Raw genomic sequence first — 19545 nt, 5'->3', positions numbered from 1 at the left:
ACTTGAACATTTAAAATATCTTCTTTTGTCCTCTGTATATTATTAAAAATCATCTATAATCTTATTTCCTCATCAAATAGTACAAACTGAATAGAAATTATCTTTCCTTCATAGCAGCTCAGACCATCACAGTACGTACAGTTCAAGAGCAATGTCCTAGGAGATAATGTGGTGTTTGGATGCTGTTACTTATACCTAAGAGTTCCAAGAATGCTGCCATCCATGTTGATTTGGGTTGTATTATAGGTGCAGGGATCAGAAATAGTCCTTGAAGGTTAACTCGGTTTCTATGGCTTACTGGGCACAGATATAGTGTTTGCCAACTACACAGGCAGGTATTGTACTGGGCACTGGGGTACAGAAGTTAGCAAAACCAGAAAGCATTTAGAAAACATGCATCGCTGGATTGGTGATCACAATGCTGAAGAGAGAGAGATCCTGTGAGGAGTAAGAGGTGCAGACAGGGGAAAGGCTTTTAAGAACTTATGGGGAGGACTTTAACTAAAAGCATTCAGGGGTGACTCCACAGGAAATCAAGGGTTGCCTGAATCTGAGTAGAAGGCAGCATTAACTAGGTAAGAGAGTCAGGAACGATCATGCCAGGCAGGAGAAAGGATCTGTGAAGGTCCTTTGCAGAGGGAGCGATTGCTTTTGAGCCTCTGAAGGAGCCAGAGTAGGTGCTTCAACGGGCAGGAAGCAGTGTGAGACTGGTGACAGAAAGGACAGCCAAGTCATATAAGTAAAGCCTTGTATGATTTATATGTGTTGACAGTTTTGTTTCCATGCCCATCTGAGGAGGACTGCAAAGCTCTTGAATTGTTTGTGCTACACAGTGGAGAACAGACAGGCTGGACCGTGGGTAGACAGGGTGCATGTAGGTAAGGCAATTGGAGGCAAGCCATGCAATGCAGATGATAAGGACAGGGTGTTAGGAAAGCAGACGAGGTTTGAAAAGTGAATGGTGAAAAATTAAACATTAAGAATGCCTTGCTGTAGAGAGGCTCAGAGAGGAAAGTAAGGGTGATCCTTGGATTTCTACCTGTGTCAACCATATACACGGTGTGTGCTAAGACAGGAAGCACTGGAACGGGACCATATTTAAGAGAGCTAGCCTGTAAGGTAGGCCTTGGACATTTAGAACTCGATCTCTCTCTCTCTCTCTCTCTCTGCCTCTGTCTCTCCGTGTGTTTCTGCATCTCTCTCTCTCTCTCTCTGTGTGTGTGTGTGTGTGCGCGCGCATCTGTGCTCATGTTCATTTGTGTTCATGCCTGTGCATGGGATAAATATGTTTGCAGATGCGCATGCATGTGCATGCATGTAAAGACCAGAGATAAATCTTGGATATTGTCCCTTAGGCACTGTCCACCTAGTTTGTGCGGCAGGATCTCTCATTAGTCTAGAACGCTCCAAGTAGGCCATGCTGGCTGGCCAGCAAGCCCCAAGGAGCCCCCTCCCAGTGCTGGATTATAAGCACATGCCACCACACCTGGCTTCAAATTTCTTGGCAATGTGGCTTCTGCAGCTTACACTCAGGTCTTCATGCTTGTATAGCAAGCAGTTAATCAACTGACCCATCCCTCCAGCTCTCAATGTAGTTTCCATGTAACCAGGAACTATGGGTGGATGTTGACTATAGGTCATCAGTTGGAGAAAGGCTCTACTGTGGCTGCCATTCAGTCACCTTAGAGCGGGACTTTTCGACCACAGATAACTTTAGGAAGAACGAGTCAGAGGAGGAGAGGCTGAACCTTGGAGAACTCTAACTGCTCAGAGGCTCTGTGAAGCAAGCACAGATGAAACTTTGTAGGACAGCAGAGGAGGTGCGGGCAGAGAAAGAAACCAAGGGGATGTGGTGCCATGGAGCTAAGAGAGGAGCGTCTTTAAGGAAGGTAGAAGAGCAGGCTGGGCTTGCTGTTCCACTGTGCAAGGATTTTCATCATTCAATGGAAATGCCACCTCTCAGAAAGTTAGGCCACCTGAAATTTGCTGAGAAGGTGTTCATCTTAATGATAATCAGACACTCGACCGCCCAACTGGTTACATAGCTTCAGCTAAGTCACTTAGCGGCTCAGTTCAGTATGTTTATCTATAAAGTGGGAGGAGTCCTGGTTATCCTCTAGGACTGCTGAGCATGCTAAACAAGGCAACATGTGACAGTGCCTGACCTAGGACCCAGGCCATAAGAAGTGCTCACTAGACCACACTGCATTCACTCTCAAGTCCAAACTGAGGCCAGAATCCTTTTGCAAGTTGACTTTGACTTGTCAACCCATCAAGACCTTTGGAGGATTGCAGTCCTGTCACTATTACGGGCTGGGTTTCTTGGATGCCTTCTCGATGTCCTGAGTCCCAGTGTGATTGCATTTGGAGACGGTCCTTTTAACCATGCAATTAAAGTTAAATGGGGTTGTTTAATCTAGTAAGGCCTGGTTCTTCATGGAAATAAAGCAAAATCTCAGAGCTACACGTGGACAGAGGAAAGGCTACAGAGGAAGGGTGCCATGAGAAGAGAGCACAGTGAAGCCAAGAGACACCAGGAAAAAACAAGCTGCCCCTTGATCTCCCAGTCTACAGAATTGTGAGAAAAGAAATCTGTGCATTTAAAGTCACCCAGCGTGTGGTATTTACCAGCAAGGTAAGACAGCCACTTACAAAGCTCGTCGCTGAACATGTGTGTGACTTGCAGTTCTCATTTGTCACATGCCAAAGCTGAGTCCACACTATGTCTACTGTGCTGCTTTGACCTGAAAACCCTGTCTGTGGTGGTTTGAATATGCTTGTCCCAGGGAGTGATACTACTAAGGGGTGTGGTCTTGTTGAAGTGAGTATGGCTTTGCTGGAGGAAGTGTGTGTCACTGTTTGGGTAGAGTTTCCTCCTAGCTGCCTGGAAGCCAGTCTTCTCCTGTCTGCCTTTGGATTAAGATGTAGAATTTTCAGCTCCTCTGGTCCCACATCTTCCAGACACTGCCATGCTACTGCAATGATGATAATGGACTGAATCTCTGAACCTGTAAGCCCTCTTCAATTAAATGTTGTCCTTTATAAGAGTTGCCTCGGTCATGGTGTCTGTTCACAGCGGTAAAACCCTAACTAAGACACTCAAAGGGGTACACGGTATGATTAGTCTTCAGCAGATGGGTTTCCTCTGACCCCTCTCCCACTGGCTCTTTAGTGACTCAAAGTCTGTCAGAAACAGCCTGCTGCACTTCAGGGATCTTTCCAATAGCAACACAAGTGATACCCCCTACCTGGTACAATCCCTTGCCTTCAAAGCAGCATTGAGTTGGGCACATGCCAATATCTTATCCAGGTTCAAAGAGTGATCCAGCCAATGATGGATCAGTATATCAGATAATTAGCATTGAGCATTGGGCAGTTTCTTGCCTAGAAAGCACATTAAATGGAAAGACCAGCAGTAATATCAGGTTAATATTACTCCTTCATAAATGCTCAGTCATAAACTCTTCCAGACAGATTTGTCCTGGCACAATGCAAATGAGCCAACCTGGTCTGTCTGTGGAACACACAGTAGGTTCTGAGGGACCTGGCCCAGGTCAGGAATACCAGGAGCTATTTAACAGATAACAGTGTAGGACTCAGTTTCTCATGCAAGCCTTTGTTTACCATGCCATCTGTTATTTATTTTGCATGTTTCAAGAAATGTGGACCATACTGAAGACATTCTCACCTGACACAGTGCGCAGCAGTCAGAATCCAACAGCCACCGATATAAATGCCACCACAGGTGATTCTTTGGCCATCCTTAATTGCCACCTGCCATGGGTAGTCTCCCTGAGAGAGACATTTGAGTAGTTACTGCTCTACTACTGGATGGTGTCACCAACAGGCCACCCTGGGACATTTCCGCAGAAAGTCCTGGTCTCCTGAGAGCACACTGTCCCCTCACTGTTCTCTGTTGCAGGCTGATCCTTAGAGGTCATGTGTCTTTCATGCAGACTTACCACATTCGCTGGCTTCCCTCCGATCACTCGTTTCCTGCGAGTGTGAGTGTTTCTTTTGACTCCACAGGAGAGTTTAGGTAATAAGGACTTTATCCGTTTTCTTTCTTCAAGAAAGGAAGAGATTGTATCATTATTTTTCTGGAAACCAATAGCTTGTGGATAGCCACTTCTTGGTTCTATCTATAATATATCCACCTGTCTGTCTGTCTGTCTGTCTGTCTATCTATAATACATCCATCTGTCCATTCATCTGTCCACCTGTCTGTCTGTCTATCTATCTATCTGTCTGTCTGTCTGTCTTGGAGTGTGCATGTGTGTGTATGTGTGTGTGTGTATGATATGTTTGTTTATACAAGTGTATACATACATATATACATACAAGTCTATTTGAGACCAGACGTCAACTATCAGATGCCTTCTTCAATCCCTTTCCACCTCACTTTTTGAGATAGTCTCTCACTAAACATGGGACTCACTAACTGGCTATGTTGGCTGGCCATGAGCTCCAGTGATCTGTCCCCTCCACCTTGACCCCAGCAACAGCATTATAGACATGTGCCACCACCGGGTGTTTTACATGGGTGCTGGGATCTGAACTCAGGTCCTCCTTCTTGTAAATAGATTATACATGTAATTCGTGCATAAATAATATATAGTATGTGTCAAAACAGGTCACATTCATCAGTAAGTAGTTCTGGAGATTAAACAGTACTGTTTATTTATTGGGAAATTCTGGCTCAGTATTAAAATTGACTTGATTTTCTAAAGTTCTGACTAAAAGTGGACTTGGGTAGAAAGCTGGCTGAAATGTTAAACATTTACCAACCTCCATTAGATGCCACATGTCAGGCTTTACTACGCTGAGAACTCAGGGTGGGGTATGTCTCACTGTGGAGAGTCTTTGGGGATTGCTTGGCAGGAATCTGGCATTGGCCAAGGACAAGGAAATGGACTTCAGGCAGGAATTGGACATTGGGCCATGACAAGGAAATAAGCTCAGACAGGAATCAAATTTTAGCTTAGAACAAAGAAGTGGGCTTCAGGCATGAATATGACTTTGGGCTAGGACAGGGAAGTAGGCTCAGACACCTTGGTCACCCTGATAAGCCCTTAGAAATAGTGATCATGAGAGTGATCATGGGACTTTGTTTATTGCCTTGCTTGTTCCTGGCCTATTTGTGTTTATTGTCTTGCTTGTTCCTCAACCTAGAACTGATCTTATTACCTGCATGTAATTAAAATGGTATAAAAGCAGTTTGGGAAAAAGAAATAAACCTGCCTCAGTCTCAGAACTGTCTGGGGTCATGCCACAGTGTTGTCTAATTGTCTTTTTTCTTTTCTTTTTTTTTGGGGGGGGGTGGTTTTTTGAGACAGGGTTTCTTTGTATAGCCCTGGTTGTCCTGGAACTCATTTTGTAGACCAAGCTGGCCTCGAACTCAGAAATCTGCCTGCCTCTGCCTCCCGAGTGCTGGGATTAAAGGCGTGTGCCACCACGACCGGCACATCTTTTTTCTTTTTAATCCTCACTCCTGCGCTGGAGAATCTGTCAACTGACTGAGCTGGCTTGGTCATCTTACAGTTTGAACAGAATAGTTATTAGTATAATTAATAATTTGTCAGCATAGATATTAATCTGGAGAGGTTTGTGCTAGGGGCCCAGGATGATTGGATCAGCAGGCCTCTAGATGAGTGTGTGTGTGTATGTGTGTGTGTGTGTGTGTGTGAGTGTGTGTGTGGTGTATTTGTCAATAAGAAACCACAGTAGAGCAAGGCTCAAAGCATGAAGCTGCAAGGGGATGTACAAGGGAGGCAGTGGATGGGGTGTAGATGCTCTCTTTCTTTCTCCTCTCTCTGGATTGGCCTTGTCAGGAAAAGATCAAGAAGTTCATTTGTTCAACCGAGAAAGGACGCTTCCTATTGCTGACAGACATTTCTTGCATATCAACGAGAGGTCAGGGCCCAAGGAAAAGAAGCTCTGAATGAATGTGGAGAGATTCACTTTGGTCTCCCCTCTCCTACAAACTGTGTTGAGGGAAGAGTGTGACGGTTTAGACTTTTGCAATAAGAGAACTGGCATCGTTCACCGAATCCTGTGAAACCAGGATGGATGGAATGTGAAAACAAATGCTATCTTCAGTAGACAAAATGGGGTGTGTGTGAAAATCCCTCTCAGCTGGATTCTATAGATGGGAGATATTTGGCGATTTATTTAGAAAATTGTTTATTAATTTGAGGCCATAGAAATTAAAAGTTAGTATCATGTTAATTTCATTTTTAAATCCCCCAAAATCAACTGATTTATTATTGAAGGAGATAAAATTAAATAGTCAATAAGACCCATGTGGTCCAGATCACAAGACAGCCTTGCTACCTGTAATAAATTACTACCTTCCCATGGATTCACATCTAACTCTGTTTGGCTCTTGGTGTACACATGCCCATGATACAGAGCTGTGGGGGGGGGCGCGGAGGGGGCTGTTACCAAGATTTATGACTGACAAAGGACAGGTCCACTCAGCTAATATGGATTCCTTTCCATTTCAGAAGATGCTTGTAATCTAGTTTTGACAAAACTAAACTGACTAAACTCTTATGTGTCAGGAAAAACTTTCTGTGGAACTATGGAAAGGTGTCACTTCAGAATCGGTCATTTTAACTAACCTGGCTTTAAAAGTGACTCTCAAGAATATGAGCTTGCTTTTCTTAAAAGCAATGGAGAAAGAGAAAGACAGTGTTACAGTATTTTTTTTAATTAAACCTATTTCAAAGTTAATTTTTGCTTGAATTGATTGTATATGCAATACTATCTTATATAGTATTTGTATATATTATACACATGATATACACATACTTGGTATTAAAATGCTGGCTGAAACCAGTGAACTACCAGTTTAAAAAAAAATGTTAACTCACCATTGTCCATACCAGGAGTCAACATTTCTGTTTCTTCAGTTTCAATTTCAGCTTCTCCTGTGATAAAACAATAGAAAAGCCATGTGGCTGATGCTATGTCTAGACAAAATCCAATCATTAAAATGACTCAACTCGCCCTCTTCTTTTTTGTAGACAAACTCCCCAAGCATGGCATCTGGTTTCCTTCCTATAGCTGGGCAACTGTAAAGATGCAGATAAACTCTGTGGAAATCCCTGCTGGTATTGGTACAATAGAGCTGAGACTCAAGTCCTGCAGACAAAACACTCAGATCAGGGAAGAAAAAGAGCTCCTCTCCTCCTCTCCTCACTTCCAGCTCTTTACACAGTGAACAGAGCAGCCACACTCCTTGACCAAGGAGTCCAGGTGGGCATTAAAAAGCCACTGTACACTGTTCATCATAAGGTGCCTCCTTTAGGGGCTATGCAACTAGAGATGACTTCATGATTGTCTTATAGGAATAGTTAGCTAGCATTATGGTCTAGGGTGCAAAAATCGAAGATTTGCCCTGATTCCTTGCTTACATCTATCTCAACCTTTCTACCCTGCCATCCCAGGGCACGGCGGCAGACAGGATCATAATCACTACAGTCTGGAGGTCTACAGGTAGATCCCTACCAACATGCTAGTCTGCTTGGGGTGAGGATATAGCCGGGGACAGAACAGGCCAGTCTAGCAACCTTATTTTCAGGCACTGGTCTTGAATTTTGTTTCTAGATGTCTCCAGTTCTCTTTGGAACAGACACCTAGGACTATTATATCATATGCCTAAGATGTGTCCCAGGGTATGAAGGGCTCTTCTCAGAGGCACTCACATGAGTACATGTATGGATCAGAGATGACTATAATATGACATTAAATGCCCAATAAAAGCAAGTAGGGACAGTCCAGTGTCACTGGAGGGTTCTGGGTATTAGAAGAATATGAAACTTAGAAAACACAGGCCATAGGAAAAATGTTTGATGTTCTTGGTGATATAAAAACTAAAGATTTCAGTTTTGTTACATTTATTTTTGCACATTTGTGTGAGTATTATGTAGGTGTGTGCATAAACACACATGTGGAAGACAGAAGACAACTTCAAAGACTCAGTCCTCCTTCCATTAATGATGTTCCTGGGGATTAGACTCAAGTAGACAGAAGTGATGGCCACCTCTACCTACTAATCCATTTTCCTGACTCAAAATTAAGACTTTCTTTTCAACAGACTTCATCATGGATGGAGCTAATAAACAGATGGGTGATGGAATGGAGATGATACTGTGATGTCTAAAGCTGACAAAGGATTAACATCTAGACGGTGAAGGGGACTCCTGCAAATCCGTAAGAGGAGACTGCAGTGAGAGAAATCTAACATAAAGCCGAGGGTGTGAGTGGTGAGAAGATATGAACAAGTGACAGGCAGGAGAAAGAACCAGTGGACCGCGAGGCCCAACCCGAGCCATTGCCTGTTGTCAGAGTCTGCGTGAATAGTGAACAGCGCCATCATGTGGCCGTGGGCCGCTAGCACAGTGTTAGGATGGATAGCGGTCTATGTTGGTGGGTGAGGAGAAAGGGCTGACAGGGTAGCCGGATGCGAGAACTGGTACTTAGCTCTGGCAAAGAATATTCGGGTGCTATTTCTCAATTAGAGAATTGCTTACCCCAAGACTTAAGCTTTTGCTAAGGAGATGTTTCAAAGGAATTCATACATCTGGGAAAGATGTTGACCACAGTGTGCTGGCGGGCTGATAGTCCATTGCTCAGACGATTGAGCAAACTGAGAAAGCCTAACGTATATTTTAGGAAGCAGCTAAGAGCAACAGAGTAGACAAACACACAGCAACACAGACAGAGCCTTCAAATGCAGTGCTTTGGGAAAGGAAGATAACAGGAAACATGAGATCTCCAATACAATGAAAGATATGTGATCACTAGATCACACGGGAACAGAGCAGCACACACGCTCAACCACACAGTGATGGCCGCCAGGAAAACGGGGTTAAGAAACAGGAGTGAGAGATGAGCAGGACAGGCCCAGGAAAACCCAGTGATGGTCACAGAAACAGATCTGAGCAGTGCCATTAATCACTCCCTACTCCATCACTGACGTCTGAACAAGGGAAGATGCAGAAAGGAGGAAAGAAAGGAGGGAGAAAAAGAAGAGGAATTACATGGAGTGACCTTCAGAACACAAGTATTAATTGAGAACTGACATTTGGGACAAGCGTTGAATATGGCTCATTCCCAGGAAAGAAATTCTAAAGAAAACCATGAACTTTTGTTTTTATGTGGGTTCAGGTCTTGAGTCATTTTACACTGATAACTAAGCAAAGAGTGGCTGGGGGAAATAGGGGTGGAGGGATGAGGTGAGGGACAATCTACTAAAACACACTTAGTTTGAAAACGTTGTAATGATAGCTAATACTTTCTACACTAATTTTGTAATAAAGTGGCTCTAAAGAGATGGGGGACAGGGATGAACCCAGTGTAGTGGTTTGAATATGCTTGGCCCAGGGAGTGGAACTATTAGGAGGTGTGGCCTTGTTGGAATGGGTGTGGCTTTGTTAGAGGAAGTGTGTCACTGTGGGGGAGGGCCTTAAGACCCTCTTCCTAGCTGCCCGAGGAACTAGTCTTTTCCTGTTTGCCTTTGGAATAAGATGTAGAACTCTTCAGCTCCTTTTCCAATGCCTGCCTGGACGCTGCCATAGTCCTGCTTTGATAATAACAGACTAAACCTCTGAACTCATAAGCCAGCCCCAAATAAATGTTGTCCTTCATAAGAGTTGCCTTGATGGGGGGTGGGTATGGGGGACTTTTGGGATAGCATTGGAAATGTAAATGAGGAAAATACCTAATAAAAAAATTAAAAAAAAAAAAGAGTTGCCTTGGACATGGTGTCTCTTCATAGCAATGCAAACCCCAACTAAGACACCCAGTTTATAAAATAAATATCAAAATATTTCATCTGCTATCAATTCCGTTAAAAGCTTGGTTTTGAGAAAAGGAAATAAAGACAAGGAAGATATTGAGCAAAGGTGGCATGTGTGAGGAAGCACACACTGTGGGTGGTTTTCCCATTGGTGTGACTGAGAGTTTATCCCACTGAACAAAGGCTTCTGCCAGCTAAACTAACAAGAAAACTGGGGTCTTCCTTGTACAGATCATACTCAGTTCACATACAACATAGAAAGACAATTATCACCCATATTTTTGCAATATCCCTTTTCCTATTAACCTTGAGCTTACCTTGAGCTGACCGTGCAAGGCCTGGAGAAAAGCAAAACACAAAAGCAGAGTTTTACCAAAGGGAAAAATAGCTTTTAGCTGTGGGAAAAATAAAACCTACACTATGTTATTATACCCTGAAGTAGAATTATAAAGTTTTCTATTAAAAATGGGCTTACCTTTTGGAATGTTCTGCTGTCGGTCTTCTAAAAACAAAACAAAACATTATCACCAAGAGATTATTTTTATTTAAATAAAAGACTTGTAGATCATTAATATTTCAGAAACAGTGTAACAATTTAAAATTAGTAGTAACAAAGTATTTTTAAAAAGAAGTCAAGGCTCTGGTGAGATGGCTGAGCAAGCCATGGAGAGCAAGCTACACAAAGCAAGCTGTTAGGCAGCATTCTTTCAGGGCTTCTGCTTCAGTTGTGACTGTGGGTTTCTGCCTTGACTTTCCTCATGGATGAAGTGTGGTCTGAGAACAGGAGGGACTTAACCTTTTCTTTTTCAAAATGTTTTTGGTCTTGGTGCTTAATCACCACACTAGGAAGCACAACTATGGCAGAAAACATCTAAGAGGTAAGTGTGATACAAACATGCCTTGATTTACTGACGTTGATGTGGCCACTTAATAGTCATCTCTGCTCTCACTTGCCTTGGCACTCATCCTAAACTAGGGCAATTGAAATAATAATATTTTCCTATATATTTAAATATAAACAAGAAATTCCTGGAAAAATAAGCTTTGTGTTGTATGTAGTCACTCTATTGCAGATTTTTGTCCCTGGAAACTAACAATTTGTTAGTTTCCTTTAATGTTTACTGTTTTAAATAGGAGAGGGAAGGAAACAGGAGGAAGTCGTGAGGGAAAGGTTCAGACATTTCTTTGGCAAAGAAACTGTGTCACTTCAGTGGCAAACTGACTTACCATTCTCCTTCTTGTAACCTTTTCCTTTCTTCCTCTCTTTACCAAGAAATGAAAGAAATGTAATAAAAATAAAAGTGCTTTACTAAAGTAGACATTTCTGGTTTCTTTAGAAACTCAGTTGTGTCACGGGATGTTTTTCTGGAAGCTGTCTTATGAGAGGTCGTTTTGCTGAAGCAGACATGTAGGAGGGCGTATGATGTTTAGAAAGAACATACATGCAATCCCACAGACAATGAGAGGACACTCTTGTATATCTAGGCCTTGCAAAGCTTCATGGGTCTTTGCTAGCCTTGCAAAGCTTCACTGGTCTAGGCAGGTCTTCACTTCTCGGGGCATTCAGGCTGATTCTTGCTGCTTCTGCTGATTCATGCCGATTCAGTGGAGCCTTGAGGTTTCTGCTGGATTGTGCCACTGCTACTGATTTGTGTTTGGTGTTTGCTATTGGACTGGATGGCTAATATTCTAACAACAAATATTAGAATTGCTCCAAAGAGCTACTTCTAAACCGGTCCACAACCCTCTTTTCCTATTAACCTTTCTCTGCTACCTCTGGGCAGAGGGCTAGAAGGGAGTTTGATGCATTTAAGAACCCTAACTAAAGGACTGGAGAGATGGCTCAGAGGTTAAGAGCACTGGCTACTCTTCCAAAGGTCCTGAGTTCAGTTCCTAGCAACCACATGGTGCCTCACAACCATCTGTAATGGGATCCGATGCCCTCTTCTGGTGAGTCTGGAGAGAGCTACAGTGTACTCATATAAATAAAATAAATAAAATTTTTAAAAAGAACCCTAATTAAAGTAGGTTTTGAAAAATCTAAGCCTACATTTTACCCCAGCTGTTCAGATGCTCTTTAAAGGAAATGGTTTAATCTGACATCCTTAAAAGGATTTTTAAAATATATTTTTAGTAAAAATAATTTTTCATATGACACATTTTGATCATGGGATCCCCTCCCCAAAGTCATCTAAGCTCCTCCTCACCCACCCAAGTTTGTGCCATTTTTTTTCTCTCCCTCTCTCTTTAGGAAAAAAAACAGAAAAGCAAACAAAAAAGCAAACCAAAATTAAAACACATACACAGAGGGGGGAAAAAAAAGAATATGTTTTAAGAACTGATTGTTTCTATTTCCCCCCTGGTTGCTGTGATAAATTCCCTGAGAAAAGCAAATTGGAGCTAAAAGGGTTAATTTTAGCGCACAACTGCAGGTTCCAACCCATCATAGCAGGGGAGACAGATATGAGAACTTGAAGGAACTGGCCATATCAGATCTGTAATCAGGAACAGAGAGGAATCAGTGCATGCATGCTGTACTCAGCTCTCTTTGACTCCACTTACACAGTTCAGAACTGCCTGCCTAAGGGATGTAGCCACCTACAGTGGGCAGGTCTCTCTGGTCACTGTGATCATGATAATCCCCGACAGACATGTTCACAAACCAACCCCATCTAGGCAATTCCTCAGTGAGATTCTTTTCCCAGGTGATTCTAGACTGTGTCCTGTTGACAAGTAAAACTGTCACACTGATATTAGTGGAAATTTTAAAAGTCTAGGAAGTCTAATACTGGAATATCAAATAATTCCAAACATCATTCATGTCAGTCCATTCACATATGTTCAACATTTATTCCTTACACATGAGAAACTCCGGCCCCGCTCACTCTGGCCCAAAGATTTATTTATTTATTATATGTAAGTACACTATAGCTACCTTCAGACACACCAGAAGAGGGCATCAGATCTCATTACAGATAGTTGTGAGCTACCATGTGGTTGCTGGGATTTGAACTCAGGACCTCCAGAAGAGCAGTCAGTGCTCTTAACCGCTGAGCCATCTCTCCAGCCCTATATTTAACTTTTAAGGTGTATCACATGCATTTATTTACTTGGGAGGTTGTGTTATGACATATGTGTGATGTGCACGTGGAAGTCAAAGGACAACTTAACAGTTCTCTTCTTCCATCATGTGGGTCCCAGAGATTGAATTCAGGTCATCATGTTTAGCAGCAAGCACCTTTTACCCACAGAGCCATCTCACTGGTCCATAAATTTTATTTTATTTTTTAAAAGATGTATTTATTTATTATATGTAGGTACACTGTAGCTGTCTTCAGATGCCCCAGAAGAGGGCATCAGATCTCATTTCAGATGGTTGTGAGCTACCTTGTGGTTGTTGGGATTTGAACTCAGGACGTTCAGGAATGCAGTCAGTGCTCTTAACCACTGAGCCATCTCACCAGCCTCCCCCCCCCCCATAAATTTAATTTTAAATCAAACCAAATACATGCATAGACACATAGACACATAGAGATATTTCATATGCAGGGTTCAATAATGGAGTAGAGCCACATAGACACATAGAGACGTTTCATACGCAGGGTTCAGTAACGGAGTAGAGCGGCCACAGACTTGTGGATTACCTTCACAACGGCTCTCATCTTCACCAGTGATGCAGTCCACCTCACCATTACACTTGTATTGGTCTGGAATGCAAACTCCCGACTTACAAAGGGAAGCGTTACCTCGGCAACCTGTGTAATAACAAGCAGAGGTTATTCCCACTGTTCATCTATCAGCGAGGTAGGGTCTGAGGCAATAGCTCAGTGGTAGCACGCCTAGAGAACATGTACAGGCCCTGGGTTCAATCCCCAGCACACAAACGCCGTATGCACACACGCATGTGAAACGAGGGCTTACATTTAGTAATGGAGCTGGCGTGACGCTCTTAGTCCTAGTGATGCGTGTGGCGGATTTGACAGGTGGATGTATCCCTACCTTTGCAACACAGCTCATCGCTTTGGTCTCCACAGTCATTGACACCGTTGCAGGCTTTCTCCTGAGGAATGTGCTTCCCATTCACACACTGGAAGGACAGACTCGTTGGGAAATCTGAAAAGCAGGGATCATCTTCAGGAAATGTATTTATGGTTTTGTGGTGTAACATCCATAACACATTACAGGGGTAACTAAGATAAAAATGTGACTCAAGAAGTGATATAAAGGAGTGGGCATGGCGGTACATTCCTCTAGTCACAGCACGCTGGAGACTGAGACAGAGGGATCACTGCAACCCAAGGTCAGCCTGAACTAAATAACAAGATTCTGTTAGAACCTGCTTATGATGGTTTGAATAAGAATGGCTCTCTTAGGCCCATATATTTGAATGTTGGTCACTAGGGAGTAGAGCTGTTTAAAAGGATTAGAAGGATTGGGTGTAACCTTGTTGGAGGAAGTGTGTCACTGGGGTTAGGCTTTAAGGTTTCAAAAACTCAAAACAGGACCAGTGTCTGTTGGGAACTAAAAAGGGGGTCTGGGGAAGAGAGGGAGGAAAGGTCCACGTCCCACCAGAGTTCCTATGCTCTGGACAAGCAGACATGAGAGAGCTGCCATATGCTTTCCACTCAGCCCCTGGTGGGCATCTAAGCCTCTGACCCACTCTTTGGGGGTGTGGCCAAGGGGCAACCCAACCTGGGAGCCCCGGGGCTACTTTCCTAAAGCCCCGGGGTTATAGGAGAGTGGGAAGAGGGAATAGAGGTTCCCACACTAGGGAGAGTGAGCACAGCAGATCTTGACTAGAGCACAGGAAGGCCTTCCATCGGGAGATTAGAAACGGCTCATTAGGAGAAAGCCTATCCTCTCCTCCAAGCACAGTGGGCCTTGATGAACAGAGACAGGCAGGGAGAAAGAGAGAAGAGAGAAGAGAGAGAGAGAGAGAGAGAGAGAGAGAGAGAGAGAGAGAGAGAGAGAGAAGAGGGGAGGGGAGGGGAGGGGGGGGAGGGGAGAGGAGGGGAGGGGAGGAGAAGACAAAGAGAGGAATGAGAGGGTGAGAGTGAGGAGTAAGAGAGAGCTAGTAAGAGAGTGAGGTGAGGCTAAACAGCCCTTTTTATGGTCTTTACTGTTGCTAGGTAACTGGGGAGGAGTTTAGCCTGAAGGTCAGAAGCTTGGGACATTGCCTACATGACTTCTATCCAAGCTTCTCTTGTGGGGGCTGTGGGGGGCAGTAACTTAGACAGGAGCCAGAGTTCCAGGAGCATGAGGGAACGCCTACCATGTCCTGTAGGTGAATTATCACCCTTCTGGGGTTCAGACCTCAGCTCGACTGGAGACCAGTCTGTCTGTGCATAGCCCAATGTTCCCCAAGTGTGTCTGTCTGTCTGTCTGTCTGTCTCTGGCTACAGATCAGGATGTTGCTCTCAGCTCCTTGTCTAACGCCATGCCTTCATATTGCCACGTTCCCTCCCATGATGATAATGGACTAAACTTCTGACCTGTAAGCTAGCCCTTAATCAAATGCTTTCCTTTATAAGAGTTCCTTGGCCACGGTGTCTCTTCACAGCAATAAAATCAGTGAGTCAGACATTACTAACTGTTGTTTGCTAAATGGTCATATTGTCCAACTGCCTTCAAACCATTTGTTTTTGTATCTATAGATTAGTGTGACTTGTCTTGTGGTAGAGATGCCCTTTCTTGCTGTGGATAAAGGTTGATACACACACACACATGTCTGGTCAATGTGCTGAGAATACAAGTGAGTACCAAGTGCTCAGCCATAAACCAAACCTATCTATATCACCCCATCTAAGACCCAGGGACCATTGTGGAAGAAGGGGGTGGTAAGAATATAAGAGCTGAAGAATGGGAAGAGTGCTGTGAAATTCTTCCTGCCATCTGTAAAAGACAGACGCTTCAATACACGCACGAGGCCTGAACAAGACAAAATCCTTCAACATTTCATCATGGTTGGTAGAGGTGTCCACAAGGCCCCAGTTCCTTCCCGAGGAACTATGGCAGTGTGCATGTATGTGGTTCTCCTCCTCCTCCTCCTCCTCCTCCTCCTCCTCCTCCTCCTCCTCCTCCTCCTCTTCCTCCTCCTCCTCCCTCCTTCTCTTCCTCCTTCTTTTTAAGATTGATTTATTTATTTTACTTATATGAGTACATTGTAGTTGTCTTCAGACACACCAGAAGAGGGCATCGGATCCCATTACAGATGGTTGCGAGCCACCATGTGGTTGCTGGGAATTGAACGCAGGACCTCTGGAAGAGCAGTCAGTGCTCTTAACCCCTAAGCCATCTCTCCAGTCCGTGAGTCCAGTTGCTCATGCTCTAAAAAATAGCTCCTTCTATATTCTTATACAAGGAGCCCTACCCACACTCACAGGGGGGTGGGGGAGGACAGCTGGGCATGGTGATAGGTAAATGTCTAACCTCAGCACTGAGGAGGCAGGGACAGGCAGATCTCTGTGTGTTCAAGGCCAGTCTGGTCTACAAAAGGAGTTCCCAAACAGCCAGGGCTACATAATAAGACTCTGTATCTAACAACAACAACAAAAAAGTAATAAAAGCAAAAGGCTCATATATAAGCAGCAAATAATAGAGGTTACTAGTGGGTAATTTATTTATGTAATATATATAATATAATAATGTATATAATACATTATACACATGTATGATTAGTAAAACTAAACACTAACACAAATAAATAATCTGAAGATAAAAAAAAACCAAATGATTAAATGTATTGGTTGCTAGGATAGAGGACAGCCCAGAGCATCTCTCGATGTGGGAACTACTATCTCCCCTTAATTGTTTTGCTCTGGCACTAGCCCAGCCTCTGGTCTTTGAACATATACAGGCCAGACACTTACATGTTCTTTGAGTTTTCTTAGTACTGGAAAAGGTGTGATTCTGGTCCTTGTCCCCATAGATATGACAAAAATATTTCTAAGTTAGGATAGAGGAGCAATGTGGCTCTGATTTCTGGGGAAACTGAGGCAATAGGGTGGTCACGTAAGCATTTTAAAGAAACATAAATAACATACATAAAATTGAATGCTCCAAAGACGTGCCAAGATGTCTCTTTATGTTATTTGGTTCCTCTTGTTCAAGGAAGCAGAGAGGAGGCAGATCATTTGCTTTCACACAGAAACCTGGACGGCAGGTTTCAAGTGGCAAAGAAAGACCAGGGAGGGTCCCAAATACCAGTTCTAAACCTCAGAACTTAGCAGGGGCATCACTGTCTCCTTGACAACTGCACATCCATCATTGCTTATTTACCGTAGGCTCCTATGAAACGAGTGATGTTGATGGGAGTGTTCTACCAACCTGCATCCTGCTTGTAACACACTACCCCCGCCAAGCCATTGGACAACTCAGTTCTCCTCTTCGTAAAGGCACACTCCGCCAAACTGGTCTCTACTCCCCGGCAATGTACATGCAGGCATTCAGTGTCGTTTATATGGAGATTTCCAGATATATTAAAACTTCCTTGTATGTCACGAACACCCCTGCAAACAGAATGAGTGAAAACTGGTGGAAGAATAAACTCTGTGTTTATAACCTTATCACAAGAAGTAAGGCTCTACAGAAAAACTTTCCCCAAATGATTTAGAGACTGTAGAAGACACTAACATTCTCCTTCTCTTTGCCTTAAGATCTTCACTTAAGCCTTAATACCTCTGGGGTTTTGGAAAGAGTAACTAAAATAATCTATTTCAACTAGCCAGGTAGGGTTGAAAACACCGCTATAATTCAGGGAGTAATGTTTTCCCGATTTTATTAAGGAAGAATGCGTCCTTTTATTTTAATGTTTTCTTCCCATCAGAGAAGGTCATTCCTGACTTCTCCTTATCATGTCCTTTTGTTCCTTCACAAAGACAGTGGGTTGTCTTGATTAGAGGGTTCCAGAAGTATATATCAGTAAATGTCAGTATAGATATAACTTTTCTTTTGAGGAGTCTTCACACCTGCTCCTGCTTTGGAAGCCTCGCGTGGTTGATCTCATTATTGTTTAAGATCATACCCAGTGGATAGGCATGGCCCCCAGTCGAGGGATCGGGCTACCCACCCACTCAAAAATATTAATCCAGAATTGCTCCTGTCAAAAGGAAATGCAGGGACAAAGAGTGGAGCAGAGACCAAAGGAAAGGCCATTCAGAGACCTCCCCATGTAGGGATCCATCCCATTTACAGACACCAAACCCAGATACTATTGCTGAAGTCAAGAAGCCCTTCCTGTCAGGAGCCTGGCCTAGCGGTCCCCTGAGAGGTTCTGCAATACAGATGCAGATGCTCACAGCCAACCATTGGCCTGAGCATGGGGACCCCAGTGGAAGAGTTGGGGAAAGGACTGAAGGAGCTGAAGGGGTTTGCAACCCCATAGGAAGAACAATAATATCAACCAACCAGACCCCCCACCTGAGCTCCCAGGGACTAAACCACCAACCAAAGAGTACACATGGAGAGACCCATGGCTCCAGATACATTTGTAGCAGAGGATGGCCTTATCTGGCATCAATGGAAGGGGAGGCTTTTGGTCCTGTGAAGGCTCAATGCCCAAGCATAGAGGGATGCTAGAGCAGTGAGGTGGGAGTGGGTGGGTGGGTAGAGGAGCACCCTTATAGATGCAGGAGGAAGGGGGGGATGGGATGGGAGTTTCACAGAAGGGAAACTGGGAAGGGGAATATTTGAAATGCAAATAAATAAATTAACCAATAAAAAAGGGGCGGGAGTCTTGGGAGGTTAACTTTTTTGACCTCTAACAGTTTTGTTTAGCTTTTATAATAAACTTCATCTTTGATTGAATCTTGATAGTATTAAGGCTATATTTTGGCATCTCTTTGGGGATAAATTTTTGCTGTCAATTTTGACATTTTCTTTAGGAAAGCACACTGCTGGCTGTGTCTGTGATAAGGAACATTTCCAGAGAGAGCTAGTTCATGGCGGCTCTGACCTAATGAATGATTTAATCCCTTGGTGTGTCATAATATGATAGTCTTATTTGAGATGCCAAGTGGGTGGAGTCTCATTAGAGGAAGAAGGTCAGTGGGGCATACACTTGGGGGATGCATCTTGTCTCTGGCTCCTTTAGCTCCTTTTGCTACACGTTTCTATCACCATGACAACCTGCCTTACCTCAGACCTAGGTACAATGGACCAGGTCATGACAGAGGGAGCCTTCTGGAACTGAGAGGCAAAATACGGATTTCCTGTTGTTAAGTTTCTCTCCTACATGGTTTTTGCCAGTGCTATGCAAAAAGTAAGTGATAGAATACCAGTCTTTGACTTCTCAGTTTGTTCAAAATGTGTGATGAGAACCTTTCTCGGTTCCCCAACAGCTCAGAATTAATGGCTCACAGCGAGCAGTTGTTTTAGGTTATTCAGTTCTTTCCAGCTTCTCTTTAGGGAAAAATGGATTAAAATGAAAAGTTGAGCAAAGATGCATCAGAAATGGAAATAGCAACAAAATCCTAATTTAATACAAGTAACAGATTAGCTAGAATGAAAGGCAAAAAGAGAATACAAGAAGCTATTTGTAGTTTCTGAGTCCATAACGAAGATACAGAATAGTCATACCAAAAAAAAAAAAAAAAAAAAAAAAAAAAAAAAAGCCACTGGGGGCAATTTGAGAAATAAAGACTATGAAATTTTCACATGTAAACTTACAAGTAATATGATAAACAGGGCTGGGGCTGGGGCTGTAGTGGTTGGCTGTGTGCTTACATAGCATGCACAAAGCA

At 43.4% G+C, this 19545-nt stretch overlaps 1 protein-coding gene across 4 annotated transcripts in view; it reads right to left on the bottom strand.

The window, feature by feature from the left end:
• Cfi (complement component factor i) overlaps positions 1–19545 on the bottom strand; it is a 38606-nt gene that overhangs the window by 3060 nt on the left and 16001 nt on the right. The window contains exons 4-11 of one of the 4 annotated variants that reach the window (NM_007686.3): positions 17132–17313; positions 13805–13918; positions 13450–13560; positions 10281–10307; positions 10123–10143; positions 6876–6932; positions 3963–4066; positions 3689–3792 (exon numbers count right to left, since the gene is read on the bottom strand). In NM_007686.3, the coding sequence (NP_031712.2) occupies positions 3689–3792; positions 3963–4066; positions 6876–6932; positions 10123–10143; positions 10281–10307; positions 13450–13560; positions 13805–13918; positions 17132–17313 (720 nt within the window). The remainder of the gene's footprint in view (positions 1–3688; positions 3793–3962; positions 4067–6875; positions 6933–10122; positions 10144–10280; positions 10308–13449; positions 13561–13804; positions 13919–17131; positions 17314–19545) is intronic. The other 3 variants (NM_001329552.1, XM_006500963.3, XM_006500962.3) reach the window with 3 other exon arrangements.

This window comes from Mus musculus, chromosome 3 (genome assembly GCF_000001635.26).
Source record: "Mus musculus strain C57BL/6J chromosome 3, GRCm38.p6 C57BL/6J".
Lineage (NCBI taxonomy): Eukaryota > Metazoa > Chordata > Mammalia > Rodentia > Muridae > Mus > Mus musculus.
The sequence above is the reverse complement of the archived record's forward strand: the minus strand, read 5'-3'. Positions and strand labels throughout refer to the sequence as shown.